The 19969-nt window shown below is 38.2% G+C and overlaps 1 protein-coding gene across 2 annotated transcripts in view; it reads right to left on the reverse strand.

The window, feature by feature from the left end:
• The window catches only part of LOC307115436 (myosin-8), a gene marked incomplete at both ends in the record, with an annotated part of 73184 nt that extends 69492 nt beyond the window's left edge, over nucleotides 1-3692 (reverse strand). Inside the window, 9 exons of one of the 2 annotated variants that reach the window (XM_079798657.1) lie at nucleotides 611-714; nucleotides 834-932; nucleotides 1053-1116; nucleotides 1270-1362; nucleotides 1785-1902; nucleotides 2006-2033; nucleotides 2724-2880; nucleotides 3254-3397; nucleotides 3489-3692. In XM_079798657.1, the coding sequence (XP_079654783.1) occupies nucleotides 611-714; nucleotides 834-932; nucleotides 1053-1116; nucleotides 1270-1362; nucleotides 1785-1902; nucleotides 2006-2033; nucleotides 2724-2880; nucleotides 3254-3397; nucleotides 3489-3692 (1011 nt within the window). The remainder of the gene's footprint in view (nucleotides 1-610; nucleotides 715-833; nucleotides 933-1052; nucleotides 1117-1269; nucleotides 1363-1784; nucleotides 1903-2005; nucleotides 2034-2723; nucleotides 2881-3253; nucleotides 3398-3488) is intronic. The other variant, XM_079798656.1, reaches the window with a different exon arrangement.
• Nucleotides 3693-19969: the final 16277 nt, after the last annotated feature.

Raw genomic sequence — 19969 nt, forward strand, 5'->3', positions numbered from 1 at the left:
ATGGTAATAATCCTTTAAAAAAGAGGAGGGAGAGAAAATCTGTAGTTCCAAAAATAAATATAAAGGCTTCATGGAGTCTCAAAAAGAATATTATTGAGGTAGATAATCCATTTCTTCTTATACTGCATAGGGAGGTGAGGCTTATATTACTAGCCCTTAGAGGTATATACTTAAAACAGATTTTGTGTTTACATCTGATTATAAAGGAAATGTGGGGATTTCATATTTAGTTACAAAAAATTTAAAATATTTTCCCATTTCTTTCTGACATCTTTCTCAGATTCTTGGGTCTAGGGTGGCCATAAAATAGAAGAGAAACATCACTATTGGAGTACAAAAATTAACCAAAAATGACTAAGATAAAAAAAAAATGAGTCAATTAGCCAAGGAATGACAAAGACCTAAGATTTATTATAGACATTTAAAATTTCTAATACATGTTGGTGGACAGGGGCATTGAAATATCTTGTAATTTTATTCCATGGAAAGGAAAGCCTGACAGGCAGTATTGCCTATTTATATTCTTTCTGCTCATGCTGTCCACTTGAATAGAGGAGAGTGTTGTACCCTGGGAAATGAGTTTGGCTTTTCTTGCTTTGTATTTACTTACATCTGTGGCCATCAGCTCTTCCTGATCATCAATGCTAGGCACTGTAATTTCACCTTGACTAACAAAGGCAAAGTCATATGGATTGGTGGTGATCAAAAGCATTTCTGAACACATGGAAAAGAATAAATATAGACAGAGTTACTTTGGTTATTAAAAATATTTCAGAGGGACTTCTTAGAAGGGCTGTCATTATTTCTTGGTAAAAATCAAAGATATTTCTTACCAATAAGCTCTGGTTTCTTGTTGGACATAATTTGATAAAATATGTGGTAGCTTCTTTCAGCCTTTAGCTGGAAAGTAACTCGGGACTTCTCTAGCAAATCTAGAAAGTGAGATTAGGCACATTTAACAGAAAAGGTCACAGTGGAAAAAGATGAAAATAAGATTTTTAATAGGTACTCCAAAGAAAAAGATACTGCATCACTTCTTTTTATTAACTTACATGTTTCAATATCTGCAGAAGCCAGTTTGCCTGTGGCACCAAAATGGATCCTGATGAATTTACCCTTAAAGAGGCAAAGGAGAACTTTTTGTACATATTAAAAGACAGACACTCGTTATTTATAGCTATGGACAAATAGATGCAAAAGATATTGCTATCAGATGTATAGGAGAGGCAGTACTAATTCTCATATGAAAAGGAAGACAAGGAAACTTACAAAACGAGAGGAGTTGTCATTCCTCACAGTCTTGGCGTTGCCAAAGGCTTCCAGTAGGGGGTTGGCACTGATGATTTGATCTTCAAGGGTCCCCTTAAGATAATTGAAGAAGGTAGATAAAGAAACTCTACAAAAAGATGAGTTTAGTCTGCTAAAATAACTTCTCATTGATCTTCCCCATTCTTCTTTCCCCTTTTATAGTAGTCTGTAACTTTTGGGTAAGATTTTCTAAAATGAGTGAGAAGGAGGACAAATTGTGGGGAGGGCGACACTCCAGTGGCATGGTCTTGATTTCCATATCCTCGGGCCTACCTTTCCCCCTAATTAAATGGTTGTGAGAACTTTTGCATATTGAACCTGCCAATATATTTCATTCTAACAAGTCCTTCCAAGAGTTATTTTCCAAATCTGGCATTGCATGCAATTGATTCTGAAGTTGCCGTGATTCTGAAGTACCGTGGTCACATTGTAAAAGTGTTTTAGTTCTTCCATCCTCAATTGAACATCATACCCACCTGCAATTTGCCACCAGAAGCAGGCTCTTCTTTTTTCTTCTCTCCAGTAACTGCAATTGTTGCAAAGTACTGGATGACACGCTTAGTGTTCACAGTCTTCCCTGCACCAGATTCTCCGCTGTCAATTCCAGACAGAAGAAAAAGTCAGAATCTAAGGCTGTAGAAGTAACTACTACAAGGATCAGAACTCAACAGAAAATAAAGGCATGAAATGTGCATACGTAATCAGGATGGACTGGTTCTCACGATCTGCAAAAGAGAAAACGAAACCCAAGATGTTTTAAAAAAACCCACAAAACTTGGCACATAGATTAATACAGCCCTTGTAAACTCAAACTTGTCTTTTAAAACTCCCCACTTCCACAAAAGTAATAACTATATAAATTGGTGCTTTGCTATTTTCACAAATACTTTTAAAAAATAAGTATCAAAAGATGTGCTTATTAGTATGTTAATCTTCCATTTCCTTTAATGTGATAAAATATGTAATGCATTATTTCACCGTAATAGCTATGTGAATAATCAGTATCAGGTGAATGATTAATAGTTTCATGTTCCATCAATCACCTAGTTCATAGTTCAGAATCCTGTCATGATATTAATTAGTAACTGTGATAACTTCTCAGTATGAAATTTCAAGGTTTACTCTTTAGAAGAGATGATATAATTAAAATGCATAGTTGATGCCTAAATTTAGTTAATTTTGAGCTGGAATTTGCATTGATTAATTTGGATTTTAGCATAGAAATCTAAGCAAAATTCCTTATATTTTTGGAACTGGTACAATTTATCTGTATATATATTACCCTTATTTTATTAGTGCTATTATGCGTGTGCTGAACATATTATTTTCAAAGTACTGGTCCTTTATCTTCTGTGTTATCAGTATACAAATAATTTATAAGTGGTTATGGAAATTGTAATTATGGGCAGGCTCACCAGTCAGCATGTTCTGATAGGCGTTGTCAGAGATGGAGAAGATGTGGGGCGGGGCCTCCTGGCGCTTTTTGCCTCGGTAGGCAGACACCACCTCAGGGTTATACACCGGCAGCCACTTGTAGGGGTTGACGGTGACACAGAAGAGGCCCGAGTAGGTCTGTGGGGAATGATAAGGTAGCTCAGTCAGTAGTCACCTCATTAATCTGCCTTGGAAACATGGAGAGAGGGACCTAAGGTAGTGCGTTAAGGGACCTAAGCCTTAAGTTCTCATAATCCTTAATGGTTTCATCCATTTGCTGCCTCCCTCTAAGGCCCACTTCTTCACAAAATGCTTCAGTTTTCCAACTAATTCAGTTTTAAGTAGAAGGCTTTCCACATGCACACTTTCAAATACATCAGAATTTACAACACTAACCAAATGATTAGTCTTAAGATAATATTGCCATTGCCACGTCTGAAACTAAAGTCTAATTTGTCTTAGCTAACACAGTTCATAGAGTTATTGAAAAGTAATGTCAAGGGGCGCTCACGTAGATCATCCAGGCTGCATAGCGCTCTTTGAGGTTGTACAGCACAGCGGGCTCGTGCAAGTGAGTCATCATGGCCATGTCCTCGATCTTGTCATATTTGGGAGGGTTCATAGAGAAGACTTGATCATCCTTCACTGTGACAGTCTGTTAAGAAAAGAAGGAGCCAATGTGTATCAACTAAGTAGTAGAAAAAGATCATTTATGCTGCTCCCTCCTTTTTTTTTTTTTAACTCACAGTTCCTCCTTCAGTCTTGACCGTCACCTTCCCCGTTTCCCTGCTCTGCACTGTTGCTTTCACATAGGACTCCTTAGGATCCACCACAAAGACAGAATTCTTGGCATCAAAGGGCTTATTCTGGGCTTCAATTCGTTCCTTTTCAGGTTTTCGGAGGTAAGGAGCAGCCGCCCCAAAAACTGCCATCTCAGAGTCGGAACTCATGGCTGCAGGTTATTGAGGGCAACACAGCACAGGACCAGGTGTACCTGGAAGGAAGAAACCCAGTTGTACAAGGACCCAGGGTGTGGGTGGGCATTGTCCTGTCGCTCTCGCCTGTGGTTAATGGGCTTCATGGCCATGCTTATTTCCTCACCCCTGGTTTTTTTGTTTGTTTGTTTTTTCAGAGAGGAAGGGAGAGGGAGAAACAGATAGAAACATCAATGATGAGAATCATTGATCGGCTGTCTCCTGCATGCCTCCTACTGCCATTGAGCCCACAACCCGGGCATGTGTCTTGACAGGAGTCAAACCAGGGACCCTTCAGTCCACAGGCTGACACCATCCACTGAGTCAAAACAGCTAGGGCCTCACCCCTGCTTTTAGGGATCACTCCTGTGTCATATGTAAAGGTTCTGAAAGATTGGATCATTGATTTGAAAGTCTTATATTGGTAGCTTAATTTTTGTGACATTTTTAGCCTCCATTTTATCTTTTGTATCAATTGAGAAATGTGGAGGAATTGATGTTTCAATCAGCAACATTTGTAATGCACCAAATGTGTTCAGAACTTTTTCTCTTTATGCTTTTCTTTTCTTTCCTTTTTTCCATACATCCCCATTTTTGACATTGTGATGATACAAAGTAATGGAAAACAACTGTGAACAATGGCTTCACAATCTAAATGAACTTATTTAAAAACACTCAATTATTTAAGCAAATTTTCTTCCTGCCTCAAATGATTAAAGTTGGATGTATAAACTGCGTATAAAAAGATATTAAATTTAGATGTATGAAAGGTATATCTGTTCTTTGAGGATATTGTCCAGGTTGAAAGCACCTAATAAACACAAATAAAGTCCTAGTTAACTGACAAGTATTAGGTAATTAAAGGGGAAAATAAGTACAATAAAGCTGAAAATCCAACAAATGATTTTACCCTAAGTCAAAGTTATCTTTTATTAGTTCTTAAATTGTGTAAAAGTCAGAAATAGTGGCTAAACAAAAGATAACTTTAAAAAGTTGTTAGAGAAAAGCATCTGAAGTTTTAATAAAATTTTTGTAGCTATCGTATACTTTTAGTCTATACTTCTCTTTGTTTTTAGCTGGACTTTAGCATACAGATCCTTTTTTCTGATTCTCACTGTTTTAGGTCTCTTTCAATCTCTCTCTTCCCCCTCCTCTTATTTAAAAAATACCAATCCCCTAAATATCTCTTCTGAAATATCCAGTATAAAGTTTCAAGCCAAAATAAACTAATTTTTCCCACTGACAAATTAATTGTGAGAAAATAAGCCCTCTTGCCCTGATGGCAAGGATAGGATGAGTTAAAAGAGGTGGCCTTTCTGGAGTAGAAGAGGGTGGTTTGTGGAAAGCAGTGCCTTGATTGTCAACAAGGACCACAGTGTCAGCTTTTTAGAAGCTTTCCAGAAGTCTTGATCAAAACTTCCTCTCAACTTGCACTGTTAGATATCAACTCTGTTCCATACAATATCTCTGAAATCAGTGTAGTTCATACTTATAGGAGTCTCTTGAAGGCACAGTGAAATTTAGACATTTTCAGGGGACAGATATTGGAATAGTTAGTGTTAGGGTTGTTTTTTTTTTCTTCAAAGGAGAAATGTTATTCTGTTACATTATTTTTGTTTTGTTTTGCATCAGTCAATTTTGAATTAACTACCATGTAGTGATGACCATATACAGTGTATCCACAAAACACAGAAAGGACATTACCGTTCCCATCTCCTGTCAAAATCAGTCATTTCCAAGTTTGTGGGTCACAAGCCCCCAAGATCCTGAGGCTTGTTGCAACAAGTCCTTGAGTTCACCTGCATGGTGGTAATTGCCTCAAGTTCAACAAACAACTCTCCTACATAAACAGCGTTTTCTATTCTTTTCTAAATGAACATAGCTGTGTATTTAAATATAAAATTTTAAAAAATAATTATTAAGTGTATAGTAGGTTTGCATCATTATGTATATTCCTAAGATAATACAAAAAGTATAGATCCTAATAAATAGAGTTGGGGGAGGTTTATTAAATGTGTTTGGTTCTATGACAGGAGACCCTGGAAAACCACTGACAGATGGCAAGAGCCAGAGGGACCTTAGCAGTCATCCAGCCTCCTCATTTTACTGGTAAGGAAACTAAGGCTCAGAAAGGGGAAGGGTCATTCAATGACACAGAGGTGTAAGTGGTAGTGTTCGGACATGAGTCCCGTTCTCCTAAGTTCACGTTAGGACTTCTTAGTGCTAATTCCATTGCAACACCCTATTTCAAGATTCATAAATGCCAACTGGCTTGACCGGGCAACTGGAGTCAGTGAAAAGCCTGGACTGGCACCTAGAAATTTTGACTTTCAGATCAACCCATTGTTGGTTGATATTACCATTCCATCTCTCTGATATGTCCTTACTTACTGTTTAAGTTGTGGCAGTAGTACACATTAAATGTTACATGTGATCATTGTATTCTTTCTGAAGTTCTAACACATGTAAAAGACAAGAGTCATTACATTTTGTGTAGTTAAATGGTCTGAACAGTTAAAATTTCATGAGATGCCATTTTTAAAGAGAAGCTGCTCCTTGTATCCTATTCCCATTACTAAACTAAAATACAAAATGTTAGCTCTTTAAGACTAGCAATACAGATATCCCTTTGTTCTTTAGAGTGTAATAATAGATTACGCTTACCTCTCGTGTTACCAGATGAAGAAGGTGGCAGGCTCAAAGCAGACAACTACTGTTGAAATAAAAACAAGAGAATGTAATTATTGTGCACAATGTCATCTTGAGGAATGTTGCAAAGAAAAATTAAAATTTGGAAAATTTTGGAAACAACAATCTCCCTTAAGTGAATAATTACCAGGAATGTAAAACTAGCCAAGTTTTCTTCCATGTATACATACCTTAAGGAATTTTGAGGAGGGACAGGACAGAGGCACCTCAGTTCCACTTTTATAGAGCCATTCTGCAAACACAGCAACCACCTCAGCTGTCCTAGCTAGGAACCTACTTGGCAAAATGGTTTTTTTGGCAATCTCTTTGCACAATATTCACTGACTGTGGCTGTGAATGGATATAATTAGAAATATTTGTTGTCACCCATAAATAATTTGACAGAGGATGATCTGGGGTTTTTTTTTAATAGGCATTTGATAGGGGATGGGGATTCAGGGCTTCTGAAGCTGTTTCTCCAGCTTTGCTTTTGCATCATTCATCGCAGAATTCGAAGCCAGGTTCCCACTTACTCTCCTGTGTATAAAATTGGCCTGGCAGAATGAGCCTGACGTGAGGAGTTTAGGACTAATTGATTTGTTAGCACTTAGAGCCATTGAGAAGCTGCGATGAATTTTAGATCTGACACTTTAATTGGAAGCAGTGAGTGATAAATATTAAGGCACAATTCCTCGCCCACGTCCGGATTTTGGAAACACAGGCGATAGATTTTTTTAAAGTCTGAAGTCTAAACATGAAGGAGAAAGTGAATTCTTAGATTAGGGTGGTGATGGAGCAGTGGGGGAGTAGTAAAGGATTTAGAATAGATATAAACACTTCTGTTCCTTTTCTGGAGTTCTTGCCATGGATATCTCCAACTCATGTTTGCACTGAGGGCATAGCAGAGTGCCGTGTGACGTTCCATGCAAGTTTCCACTGCGTAATGGAAGGAGACACAAATGTGCATTCCTAGTTCACGGGAAAATCCTCATGGCTAGCTGTAGCTCTAATGAGGTGGGTACTACATATTTTTACGTAAGGTGGGAGGAAAGACCTGGTATCCACAATACTCTTAGTGCAATGAGAAGGTGAGTGGGCTATCACACATGAGCAAGATACTTGTAAATTGGATTTTGGTGGTTTTGCCACATACACAGCTGTTGCTGAATATGACAGGAAATCTATCTACTCTCAGTGTGTCCCTAAGAACTGGTGTGATATTTTCAACTGTCTTTGGCTAGCTTAAATTACTGATTAATGTGATCACAGTTTTTATACATACTATTAACTTAGAATTTTTCTTTAACACATAACAGCTTGAATTGTTTCTACCTTTTTTTCTTTTGACACAATACTGTGGAATAGTTGGTCAGATTTCTTTTTTTAATCTCCATGGAAATTATTCACAGAAGTCTAGTGACTTACCCAAAATGTTAGGCTTTAATCTAGAAAGAAGAAACATCTTCTGGTTTTTATTTAACTTAAGATTTTGATGACTCACTTATTTTTACTTCTTTTGCAATTTAATATCCAAATTATAGACATAAATGTTATCAAACATGTACTACTTTTGGAACCGAAAGATAAAATAAACTGTGGATGAGATCAAGACACTTAGGCTGAATCATTCAGCTCTGGCTAATGGGGACTCTGCCCAATCGCAGATAGACTGATCATGCAGATCTTGAACACTCTAAAACTACAGTGATACTGTAGTAGAGACTGGCATGGACCACCAGGAGTCGCTCAGGAAACTCTGCAGAGCTTGGATGGGGGAGAAGACTTTCTCTCACACTTGCTTTTCTAATGACTGTCTACATTGGAAATACAGGAAATTAACACTAAGTCTTCTTGTATGTGTGTGGTTCTTTATGAGTAGGTATGGGTAAGAAGGAGAGTGATTTTGGATCCCATATTTAAGCAGTCTGGATAAAAGCTTCTCTCTAGCATTTCTCATTATCCTCAAGATTCTGAAATATTATAGTCTTCTGTGATCTTTATCAATTAAATACATAAATCTGGTGAAAACCTAATATTCACCTTATAGAGTTGTATGAATTAAATTAAATCACATCATTAATTTATAGTATATAATACTTACATAAGTCATATATGTATTATAGATTCTTTTACTATATTGTAAATGGAAACTATACCCAATTTATATGTAACCTCATTTAATTTATACACATACACAGACATATATTAAAAATTCTTAGCATAGTGTTCACCATGGGCTGCTGAAGCAGATATTTCTTATTAGAGGTAAAGGTCAGAATGGCATGCTGATAATTCTCCCAAAGATGCCCAGGGAGTCAAAGTGGTAGTAAAGGGCTGAGGATAGATGGTGTTTAGGAAATGTCAATGAACAAGATTATTTTTGTTGTTGTTATGTTTTTCTTATATAAGTTGTGTTTTAAAAAATACAGTTGGGAACTAGGTTGGAGAAATGCTTACATCCTAGTTTCTGTGGTGTCCAGCATGACAATATGACTTGGGAAGTTTTATTGAGGTCCAGCATGACAATATGACTTCCGTAGTCTTACTGAGGTGATATTGTTGTGCTGGACACCTTGTTTGTCTTCTTTTAAATTTCTCTGGGACTCCAATGAGTCATCACCACTGAAAAGAAGCTGTGTATTTATTTTTAAGTGAACTGCTTGCTACAATTTAGAGTTCTCATTCTAACATGTGGGTGCATTTGTCTATTCAATATATATTTGTTGAATGTCCACTACATGTCAGCCCTGTCCTAGCACAGGGTGTTGCTATAAAAATTGGCAAAGCCCATGTCCTCCAAACAATTTCAGTGAATGGAGGAAGACATATACAAACAAATAAGTCAACAAGCAATTTAATAGTAAGTGCTAAAGAGAAAAATAAAGCAGAGTAAAGGGGAAAGAGCATTGTACCAAGCCAGCTTCTACAATATGGTGACATTTGGGTAGAAGTTTGAGGGAATTGAAAAAACAAGCAGTATGGATATCTAGAAAAAGAGTATTTCAGAAAAAGGGAACAGAAAGTGCAAGTCCTGAGGCAGGAGTACACCTGTTTAAGGAACAGCAAGGAAAATGGGCAAGGAGGAGAGAGCCGGAAATGAGGTAGGGAGGGTCAGGTAATGTAAGATCTTGTGGGGACTTTGGCTTTTATAATCTGACTGAGATAAACCAGGGAAGAAATTTAGAAAGTGGAGCAATGTAGTCTGACTGAAGGTTTAAAAGAACCACTCAGATTCCTGTGCTGAATGTAGATTTTAGACAGCAAGGGCGGGGAGGGGGGGAGGGGGAGAGGGAGAGTAGGCAATTGCCACGATGTAGATGGAATATAATGGTGGTTTGGAACATGTCCCTGTTCCAGTAGCTGCATAACAAATTACTCCACACAAAAGGCTTAAAACAACCTTTTTTATTATGCTCATGGGTAGGAAGTTAGAATGTGGAAGGGACACTGCAGTCTCTGTTCTATAATATGTGGAGCCTCGGAGATCCCAAGTCTAGAGGTGATTCAATAGCTAGGGGCAAGTATTATGTCTCATCATAAAGGTTAGAGAAAGAAAAAATTGTTAAGAAGTGTGGCTAAATATGAAGTGGTATTTTGAAGTAGACATGGGGCCAGGAGAAAGGTGGGAGAGACCAAGCATATTTGTTTTGAGGACAAGAATTCTATAGAGTTAGTCAAAATGATGCAAGCGAGGAAGGGGATAATTGTGGGACACAGGCAAAAGAGGCTGGAGTCCAGAGGCCAGGTGGAAAGGTTGGACTCTGGTGGAAGCAGGGGCACCTCATGTATTAAGCAAGAAGACAGAGAGTGAGGGCAGAATGCAGATTAGTTGGTAGATTTGATGGTGGAAAGATGAAGGAGTTTCTGTTTGCTTGCTTCTATTTTCTTAATGAAGTATGAGGCAAGATCTTTGGCTGAGAGGAGGGCAGTGGAGGAGATGTAGTGGATATACAGATAGAAGATGTGAAGTTCATTTTGAAGGCTTGCCCAGAAATACTGTGTTATAATCATGGAGTTAAAATGAGAACAGTTCAGGGATTTGTATTTTTTCTCTCCAGCAACTTTAGTTGCGTGGAGGTGACCATAGAAAATATGAAGAGTGAAATATAGGGAGAGAGGGGCAAAGGAGTCAAGTGAGTGATTATAATACCAGACCATGAAAGTTAAGCTTGGAAAAGGAAGAAAATGAGAATATAAGGGGACATTGAACAATGAAAAAGTGGTATAGGTCAATGGATAGGCGGTTGTGATGATGTCAAAGAATTGCAGGGATGGAATATCTGGAGTTAGGTGAGCTGGAAATGAGGAGATATTGGATAGAGATCGAATGAAATAAATCCCTCTTGGTTGTGGTGTGTAATGCTTTTTATATACTGTTGGATACAGTTTTCTAATATTTTGTTGGGGATTTTTGCATCTGTGTTCATGCTATATATTGGTTTGTAGCTTTCCTGTCTTGTAATGTCTTTATCTTGTTTTGTTACTGGTGCCATTTTGGACTCACAGAATGAATTAGAAAATCTTCTCTTTGTTTTTGTTTTCTTAAAGACATTATGGCAAATTGGTGTCATTTCTCTTAAATGATTGGTAGAATTCACTAATAAAAGCATTTGGGCCTGGTACTTTCCTGAGAAAGCATATTAATTACTGATTAATTTCTTTAATATATATATATATATATATATATATATATATATATATATATATGCCTATTCAGAATATCTATTTCTCCTTGTATGCTTTGGTAATTTGTGCAGAGACTGAATGGGATGCTTGAAATTGGGATTTTTGTGAAGGTACAGATATTGATAATGATAAAGGCAGTGATGACTATATGACTTATCACTTAAAAATTTGAACTTGCTTTGAGTAACAGGAGAGGTAAGACATGTATAACCTGAAGAGGAGAGATAAGGTAAGAAGCATTAACTGAGTAGGAGACAAAGATAGGATGGAATAACTGAACAGAAGACATAAGACAAATGCAGTAATTGGAGAGGAGAGATAAGAAAGGATGTAATAGAGAAGCCCAGAAGCCACTGCGAGAGGTGCTGGGTGGGCACCATGGCAGGCTGCTCTAACAGTACCTCTTTTTTTTTTTTTTTAATCCTCACCTAAGGATATTTTTCCATTGATTTTTTTAGAGAGAGTGGAAGTGGAGGATGGGGGGTAGAAACAGAGTGAGAAACATCGATGTGAGATACATCCATTTTTTGCCTCCCCCATGCACCCTAACCAGGGCTGGGGATCAAGGCAGTAACCAAGCATCCATCCAGATAAATAATTTGAACTCTGTCAGCACCCAGGAATCCCTCTGTTTCCCTTGCAGTCAATGTCTCCCTGCACCCTCCCCTACTCCAGCACCTCTGGGCAGTGGGAATAAAATATTAGCTGATCAATATTTTATCTAGGAGGAGCAGCCACTGCCCACAACTGCGTGAGGAGCAGCAGCCCCGCGACCGCGCGAGGAGCTGCTGCCCCACGAGCAGCCGCTGCCCACAACCACCTGAGGAACAGCCGTTGCCCGTGACTGCGCAACCCGCCACCATGCCCACTGTTGCAGCCTCAGGCCCCACGCGACACACCTAGATCCTTTCATGAGAGCAAAAATGAGGAGACAGAAGAAAAACCCCCAAAGGAAAGAAAAGGAGGAATCTCCAGAAATGAACTAAATGAAATTGAGGCATGCAATGTGTCAGAAAAATAATCCAGCATAAGGGTGATACAGTCCATAAACCAGATAGATGAGAAAATCAACAACCTGTAAGAATCAGGAGGAAATAAAGAGTCATATAACTACAATAAAAAACAATATGGAAGCTTTCAACAGTAGACTAGGAGAAGCGGAGGACCGAATTAACTAATTAGAAGACAGGGAAGCAAAACACATGCAACCTGAACTGCAATTGGAGAAAAAAAGTCAAAAGACAGGAAGAGAGCCTGAAGGAGCTTTGGTACAACATGAAACGAAGCAACTTATGTATATAATAGGGGTGCCAGAATAACAAGAAGAGGAGCAAGGGTTAGAAAATCTATTTGAATAAATAATGTCAGAAAACTTCCCCAATTTGGGGAAGAAAAAGTCACTCAAGCACAGAGAGCCCCAAACAAGATGAACCCCAAAAAGACCAACATCAAGACACATCATAATTAGAATGGAAAATGTTAATGACAAAGAGAGAATATTAAAGGCTGCAAGAGAGAGACAGAAAGTTACCTACAAGGAAGCTCCCATTAGATTATCAAATGATTTCTCAACAGAAACACATCAGGCCAGAAAGGAATGGAATGAAATATATAAAGTGATGCAAAGCAAGGGACTGAATCCAAGAATACTCTATCCAGCAAGGCTATCATTTATAATTGAAGGGGAAATCAGGAGCTTCACACACAAAAAAAGGCTAAGGGAGTTTATCACTACCAAGCCAGCAATGCAAGAAATGCTAAAGGGACTGTTACAAAAAGAAAAAAGGGGGGGGGGGGGGGAGAAGGAACATAGACACAAAATAATTTAAAATGGCTGCAATGCTCCAATTAAAAGACATCTAGTGGCTGAATGGATAAGAAAACATGACCCATATATATGCTGTCTATAAGAGACCTCAGAACAAAAGACTCAAACAGACTGAAAGTGAAGGGATGGAAAAATATTCTTCAGGCAAATGGAAATGAAAAAAAAAGCGGGGGTAGCAATACTTATATCTGACAAAATAGACCTCAGAGTGAAGGCCATAACAAAATAAAAGGAAGGCCACTTCATAATACTAAAGGGGTCGATACAATAAGAGAATATAAGTCTGGTAAACATATATGCATCCAATGCAGGAGCACCAAAATACATTAAAAACAAACAAACAAACAAAAAAACTTCTGGAAGATATCAAGGGAGAGATCGACATCAATTTGATCATAGTAGGGAACTTTATTACCCCACTGACATCACAGGATAAATCCTCTGGATAAAAAAATCAGCAAAGAAACAGCAATCCTAAATGACTCACTAGATAAGATGGTCTTAATTGACATCTTCAGAACATTTCACCCCAAAGCTACAGAATATACATTCTTCTCAAGTGCACATGGGACATTTTCAATGGTAGACCACATATTGGGTCACAGGCAAAGTCACTCCAAATTCGAGAAGATTGAAATCATATCAAGCATCTTCTCAGACCACAATAGCATAATATTAGGAATCAACTACAATAAAAACAATTTAAAAAGTTCAAACACTTGGAGGCTGAATAGCATGCTATTAAACAATGATTGGGTTACCAAAGTGATTAAAGAAGGAATTAGAAACATCCTGGAAATGAATGATAATGAAAACACAACAATCCAAAAACCTATGGGACACAGTGAAAGCATTTCTGAGAGGGAAGTTCATAGCATTACAGGCCTATATATAAAAAAAAGAAAGAAAAACTGGTAATTATCTAACTCTACAAATTAAACAATTAGAAAGAGAGCAATAAGAAAAGCCCAGTGTGAGCAGAAAGACATAGATAATAAAGATCAGAGCAGAAATAAATGACATAGAGATGAAAACACACACACACACACACACACACACACACACACACACAAAAAAAAAAACAAAAAACAAAAGATCAATGAAACAAAGAGCTGATTCTTTGAAAGGGTAAACAAAATTGATGAACCTCTAGCCAGGCTCACCAAAAAGGAAAGAGAGGACACAAAGAAACAAAATCAGAAATGAAAGAGACAAAATAACAACCGACCCCACAGAAATACAAAAGATTGTTTAATATATATATATATATATATATATATATATATATATATATATATATATATTTTAAACAATCTTTTGTTCATATATATATATTATGAACAACTCTACTCCAACAAACTAAACAACCTAGAGGAAATGGACATTTTCCTAGAAAAACACAACCTTCTAAAACTCAATCAAGAAGAATAAAAAATCTCAACAGGCCGATAATTAAGGAGGAAATTGAAGCAGTCATCAAAAAGCTTCCAGCAATAAAAAGCCCAGTGCCAAACAGCTTCACAGGAGAGTTTTACCAAATATTCAAAGAAGAACTAAAACCTATTCTTAGACTATTCCAAAAAAATTCAAGAGGCAGGCACACTTCCAGGCTCTTTCTATGAAACCAGCATTACCCTAATCCCAAAACCAGATAAAGACACTACAAAGAAAGAGAATTACAAGCCAATATCCCTGATGTACATAGATGCTAAACTCAACAAAATTCTAGCAAATTGGATCTAGGATTACATTAGAAAGATCATACACCATGACCAAGTGGGATTTATTCCAGGGATGCAAGACTGGTATAATATCTGCAAATCAATAAACGTGATGCATCACATAAACAAATTGAGAGACAAAAATCACATTAGTTGATGCAGGAGAGACATTTGACAAAATCCAACACCCTTTCATGATAAAAACTCTCAGCAAAGTGGGAATAGAGGGATTGTACTTCAACATAATAAAAGCCTTATATAACAAACCTACAGCCAATATACTCAATGGGCAAAAACGAAAACCATTTCCCCTAAGAACAGGAACAAGACATGGATGCCCACTTTGACCACTCCTGTATGGCATAGTACTGGAAGTGAAAACCATAGCAATCAGACAAGAAGAAAAAATAAAAGGCATCCAAATTGGAAAAGAAGAAGTGAAATTGTCATTATTTGCAGATGCCATGATATTGTACATAGAAAACCCCAAAGACTCCATCAAAAAACTACTAGAACTAATAAATGAATTTGGCAATATAGTAGGATACAAAATTAACACCCAGAAATCTATGGCTTTTTTATACACCAACTAGAGGCCCATTGCATGAAATTCATGCTAGGATAGGCCTTCGCAGCCCTGGTTGCCTAGCAACCCCAGCTGCCTCACAACCCCGCCTCCCACCCCTCCCACCCAACCCCACCAGCATCCGCGTTGGCCTGGTGCTGCTCTTGTCCACCACCATACACCCCTGGTTCCCTTGTTCTGTGGAGCCCCAATTGTTTGCTCCACGAAGGGTTTCCTCCCTCTTTGGGCAATCGCAGAGCCCCCCTCACCATCCACCCGCCTGGCCAGTGGCCTGGGCCTCCCTCTTTGGAGCAATTACGGAGCCCCCTGATTGATCACCCCGGTGGCCAGTGGCCTGGGCCTCCCTCTGCGGGGTGATTGTGGGGCGATGGTGGGCCCCCCCGACCAATCACATCGCAACCGCCTTGGCTGGCCTGGCGCCAGTGTGTGTCATAGCATGGTCGTCCAGAAGGTCATCCAGAGAGTTGTTCTGCTGTTTGGTCATTTGGTTGATTTGCATATTATGTTTTTATTATTATAGATAAGGAACTCACCGAAAGAGAAACTAAAAAAAAAAAAAAAAATCCATTTACCATTGCAACAAAAATATTAAGATACCCAGGAATAAATTTAACCCAGGAGGTAAATGACCTGTACTCAGAAAATTACAGGACGCTGAAAGAAGAGATAGAGGAAGACATAAACAAATGAAAGAATATACTGTGTTCATGGATTGGAAGAATCAATATCATTAAAATGTCTGTACTACCCAAAGCAATCTATTGATTCAATGCAATCCCTATTAAAATACCAATAGCATACTTCAAAGACCTAGAACAAACTCTCCAAAAATTCATCTGGAATAAAAAAAGACCCCGAATAGCTGCAGTAATCTTGAGAAAGAAAGACAAAGTTGGAGGGATCACAATACCAGATATCAAGCTATATTACAAAGCCACTGTTCTCAAAACTGCCTGGTATTGGCACAAGAACAGACATATAGACCAATGGAACAGAACAGAGGACTCAGATATCGACCCAAGTCATTATGCTCACTTAATATTTGATGAGGCAAGAGCATACTATGGAGTCAAGTAGTCTCTTTAATAAATAGTGTTGGGAAAACTGGACAGATACACGCAAAAAATTAAACTAGACCACCAACTTACACCATACACAAAAATAAACTCAAATGGCTAAAGGCTTAAATGTAAGATGGGAAACCATAAAAGTCCTAGAAGAAGCCATAGGCAGCAAAATAGCAGACATTTGTTGTAGCAATATATTTACTGATACAGCTCCTAGGGCAATAGAAACTAAGGAGAAAATAAACAAATGGGACTACATCAAAATAAAAAGCTTCTACACAGCAAAAGAAACCATCAACAAAACAACGAGAGAGCCACTGTATGGGCAAACATACACTGAGTGGCCAGATTATTATGACCACCTGACGTTTGTAGGCAAATTAGCCATATACTGCATCATATGGGATATGGAAGCCGAAGGCCTGTTCAAACACCTTTGCTGTCTGCAGTTACCAAGATAAAACATCTCCAATTCACACAGGAACACAAGGATTGGACAGTCAAGCATTGGAAAAAAGTCATGTGGTATGATGAATCACGTTTCCACTTGCATCATGCAGATGGCAGAGTGAGAATTTTGCAGAAACCGCATGAAAGCATGTACCCCATATGCATGAGTACAACCCTTCAAGCTGGTGGGGGCAGTGTTATGGTTTGGGGCATGTTTTCCTGGCATGATTTGGGCCCTTTAATTCATGTGGAACAACGTCTGAATAGTACAACATACCTAAGTATCATTGCTGATCAAGTTCATCCTATCATCTTGATGGTGTATCCCAATGGAGATGGCTTCTTCCAACAAGACAATGCGCCATGCCACGGTGCTCATATTGTGCAGGAGTGGTTTCACATGAGGGAGACTTTACCTTGCTTAGGTGGCCCCCACAATCACCACATCTCAATCCAATTGAGCATTTGTGGGACAAAGTTAAAAGAGCCATCAGGCAGCTGGTTCCACAACCATCAAATTTCACAGAACTGGACAGTGCTATTCATCAGGCATGGTGTCAGATTCCTTGCATCACCTTTCAACATCTCGTGGAGTCAATGTCAAGAAGAATCGCCGCAGTATTGAAGGCAAAAGGTAGCCCAACGAAGTACTGATGGGGTGGTCATAATAATCTGGCCACTCAGTGTAATTGCCAATGTTATTTCCGATAAGGGTTTAATCTCCAAAATTTATAGTGAAATTATACAACTTAACAAGAAGAAGATAAACAATCCAATCAAAAAATGGGCAAAGGACCTAAATAGACACTTTTTGAAAGAGGGCATACAGAAGACCATGAGATATATGAATACATGCTCAAAGTCACTAATCATCCGAGAGATGCAAATCAAAACGACCATGAGGTACCATCTCACATCTGTCAGAGTGGCTATCGTTAACAAATAAACAAATTAGTGCTGGAGAGGATGCAGAGAAAAAGGAACCCTATTGCACTGCTGGTGAGAATGCAGACTGGTGCAGCCACTGTGGAAAACAGTATGGTATTTCCTCAAAAAATTAAAAATGGAACTTCCATTTGACCCAGTAATCCCACTTCTAGGAATATATTCCAAGAAAACAAAAATGCCAATCAGAAAGGATATATGCACCCCTATGTTCATAGTAGCATAATTTACAATAGCTAAGATTTGTAAAAAGCCTAAGTGCCCATCAGCAGATGAGTGGATTAGAAAAAATGTGGTACATCTACACAATGGAATACTACGCTGCTATAAAAAAGAAGGAATTCTAACCATTTGCAACAGCATGGATGGTCCTGGAGAGCATTATGCTAAGCAAAATAAGTCAGTCAGAGAAAAATAAATATCACATGACCCACTCATTTGTGGAATATAATGAACAGCATAAACTGATGAACAAAATAGAAACAGAGTCAGAAACATCGAACAGACTGTCAACCTGTGAGGGAAAGCGGGAGGTGAGGGGGTAAGAGATCAACCAAAGGACTTGTATGCATGCAAATGAGTAAAACCAATGGACACTGAAGGGTGGTGGTGAGGGCATGTGCTGGGTGGTGGGGGTGGCTGGGGAGTGGTCAATGGGGGTAAAAGGAGACTTATGAAATACATTAAACAATAAAGAATTTAAATTAAAAAAAGAAAAGAAAAGAAAAGATGTAATAAGTGAGAGGGAGGGAGAAAGAGAACAAAATGTAATAACTGAACAGGAGAGAAAAGACAGGATGGAATAACTGAACAGGAGAGATAAGAAAGAATGTGAGTTCAATCCCCAGTTAGGGTGGTTGGGGTGCATACAGGTGGAACTGATCAATGTTGCTCTTTCTCTCTCCCCCTCTCCCTTCCTCTCTCTCTAAAATCAATAAAAACATAGCTTTGGTGAGGATTTTAAAAAAATTAAAAGAAGATAGAATGACCAGATGCATAATATTCAATTGGAAGGTTGATTTAATTAAGGATTCATTTGATTTAGCAGCGAAGAACTCATAGGATCATGTGAAATCCATATAGGTAAGATATGTACACATATAATACCTTAATAAAAAAAATTGAGGAAAAAAATAGTAATAAATAAATAAATAAATAAATAAACAAACAAACAAAGAAAAAAAATTCATATAGGTAAAGTGGAGGGAGCAAAAGCCAAATTGGAGTTAGTAGAAGAGAAGGAGGGAGGTGAGGAAATGGAGACAGAGTGTATCCACAATTCTTGAGAAATTTTGTTGTAAAGGAAAGTAGGGAAATGAGACAATAACTAGAGAAAGTAGGATTAAGGGAGAGCTTACGAAAGGGTTCAGTAGAGTGGGAGAGATTGGAATAAAAGTGAAGGAAAAGGATGGTCCATTCTATAAATATGCTAAGACTGAGAAACGGGATGAAATTCAGAGCCAGGCATGGGAGGTGGACCTAAATTGGAGGAGAGACCTCCACAGTGAAAGGAAGAAGATGGCTTGGCAGTAGAAATGTAAGACCATTTTCATCCAATGGCATCTACTTTTTCTTTTAAGCAGGATGTGAGATTATTTTCTAGAATCAAAGAGGCAAATGGAAATTTGAAGAGAGTGGGCAAGATTTCAAATAGAGAGAAATAGAGTGATTGAGCAGGCTGACATTGTAACTCCAGCACTGAAGGCCCAGTGCGTTAGTGGTTGGGAATATATAGTGGTACCATTTTCTCTGAAGTTTGGAATAGTAAATTATCAGATTCATTTAGGTGTAGTGTTTTTACACTCAAGTATAATAGAGGGATAGGAAATGGCACAGCATTTTACAGTGTTGTCAAGAAAGTAGACAAAATGATAGATGATGAATGTTTCCTTAGTTGGGAGAGAAATAACAGTAAAACAGAGGCTGGTGAAAATGAAAAAAGTAAAAGGCAAGAATAATGGAAGTGTCAATGGTGTTGAAGACCTGTTATATTGGGAATAGTCCAACAAGAAAGCTGGAAAATGAGGAAGGAGATGCTTGGTTTGGAGACTTTGAAGCTTGGGTATTTTCTGGAGTAAGGTTGTAGAAGAGGGAGGTAGAAGAGAAGGCAGTGGAGGGTGGGAGTCAGTGTTTTGGATGAATGATTCATGTGGACATTGAAGTCTCCCAGAAATGTGATATGAAGAGAGAAGAGGTGCCAAAATCTTTGATGAATGAAAGGTCAGTAGTTGATAACGATAGGGATGTGGAATAGCCAAATAGCATGAATCTCAAAGAAGGGC

The sequence above is a fragment of the Cnephaeus nilssonii genome (assembly GCF_951640355.1).
Source record: "Cnephaeus nilssonii genome assembly, chromosome: 19".
Lineage (NCBI taxonomy): Eukaryota > Metazoa > Chordata > Mammalia > Chiroptera > Vespertilionidae > Cnephaeus > Cnephaeus nilssonii.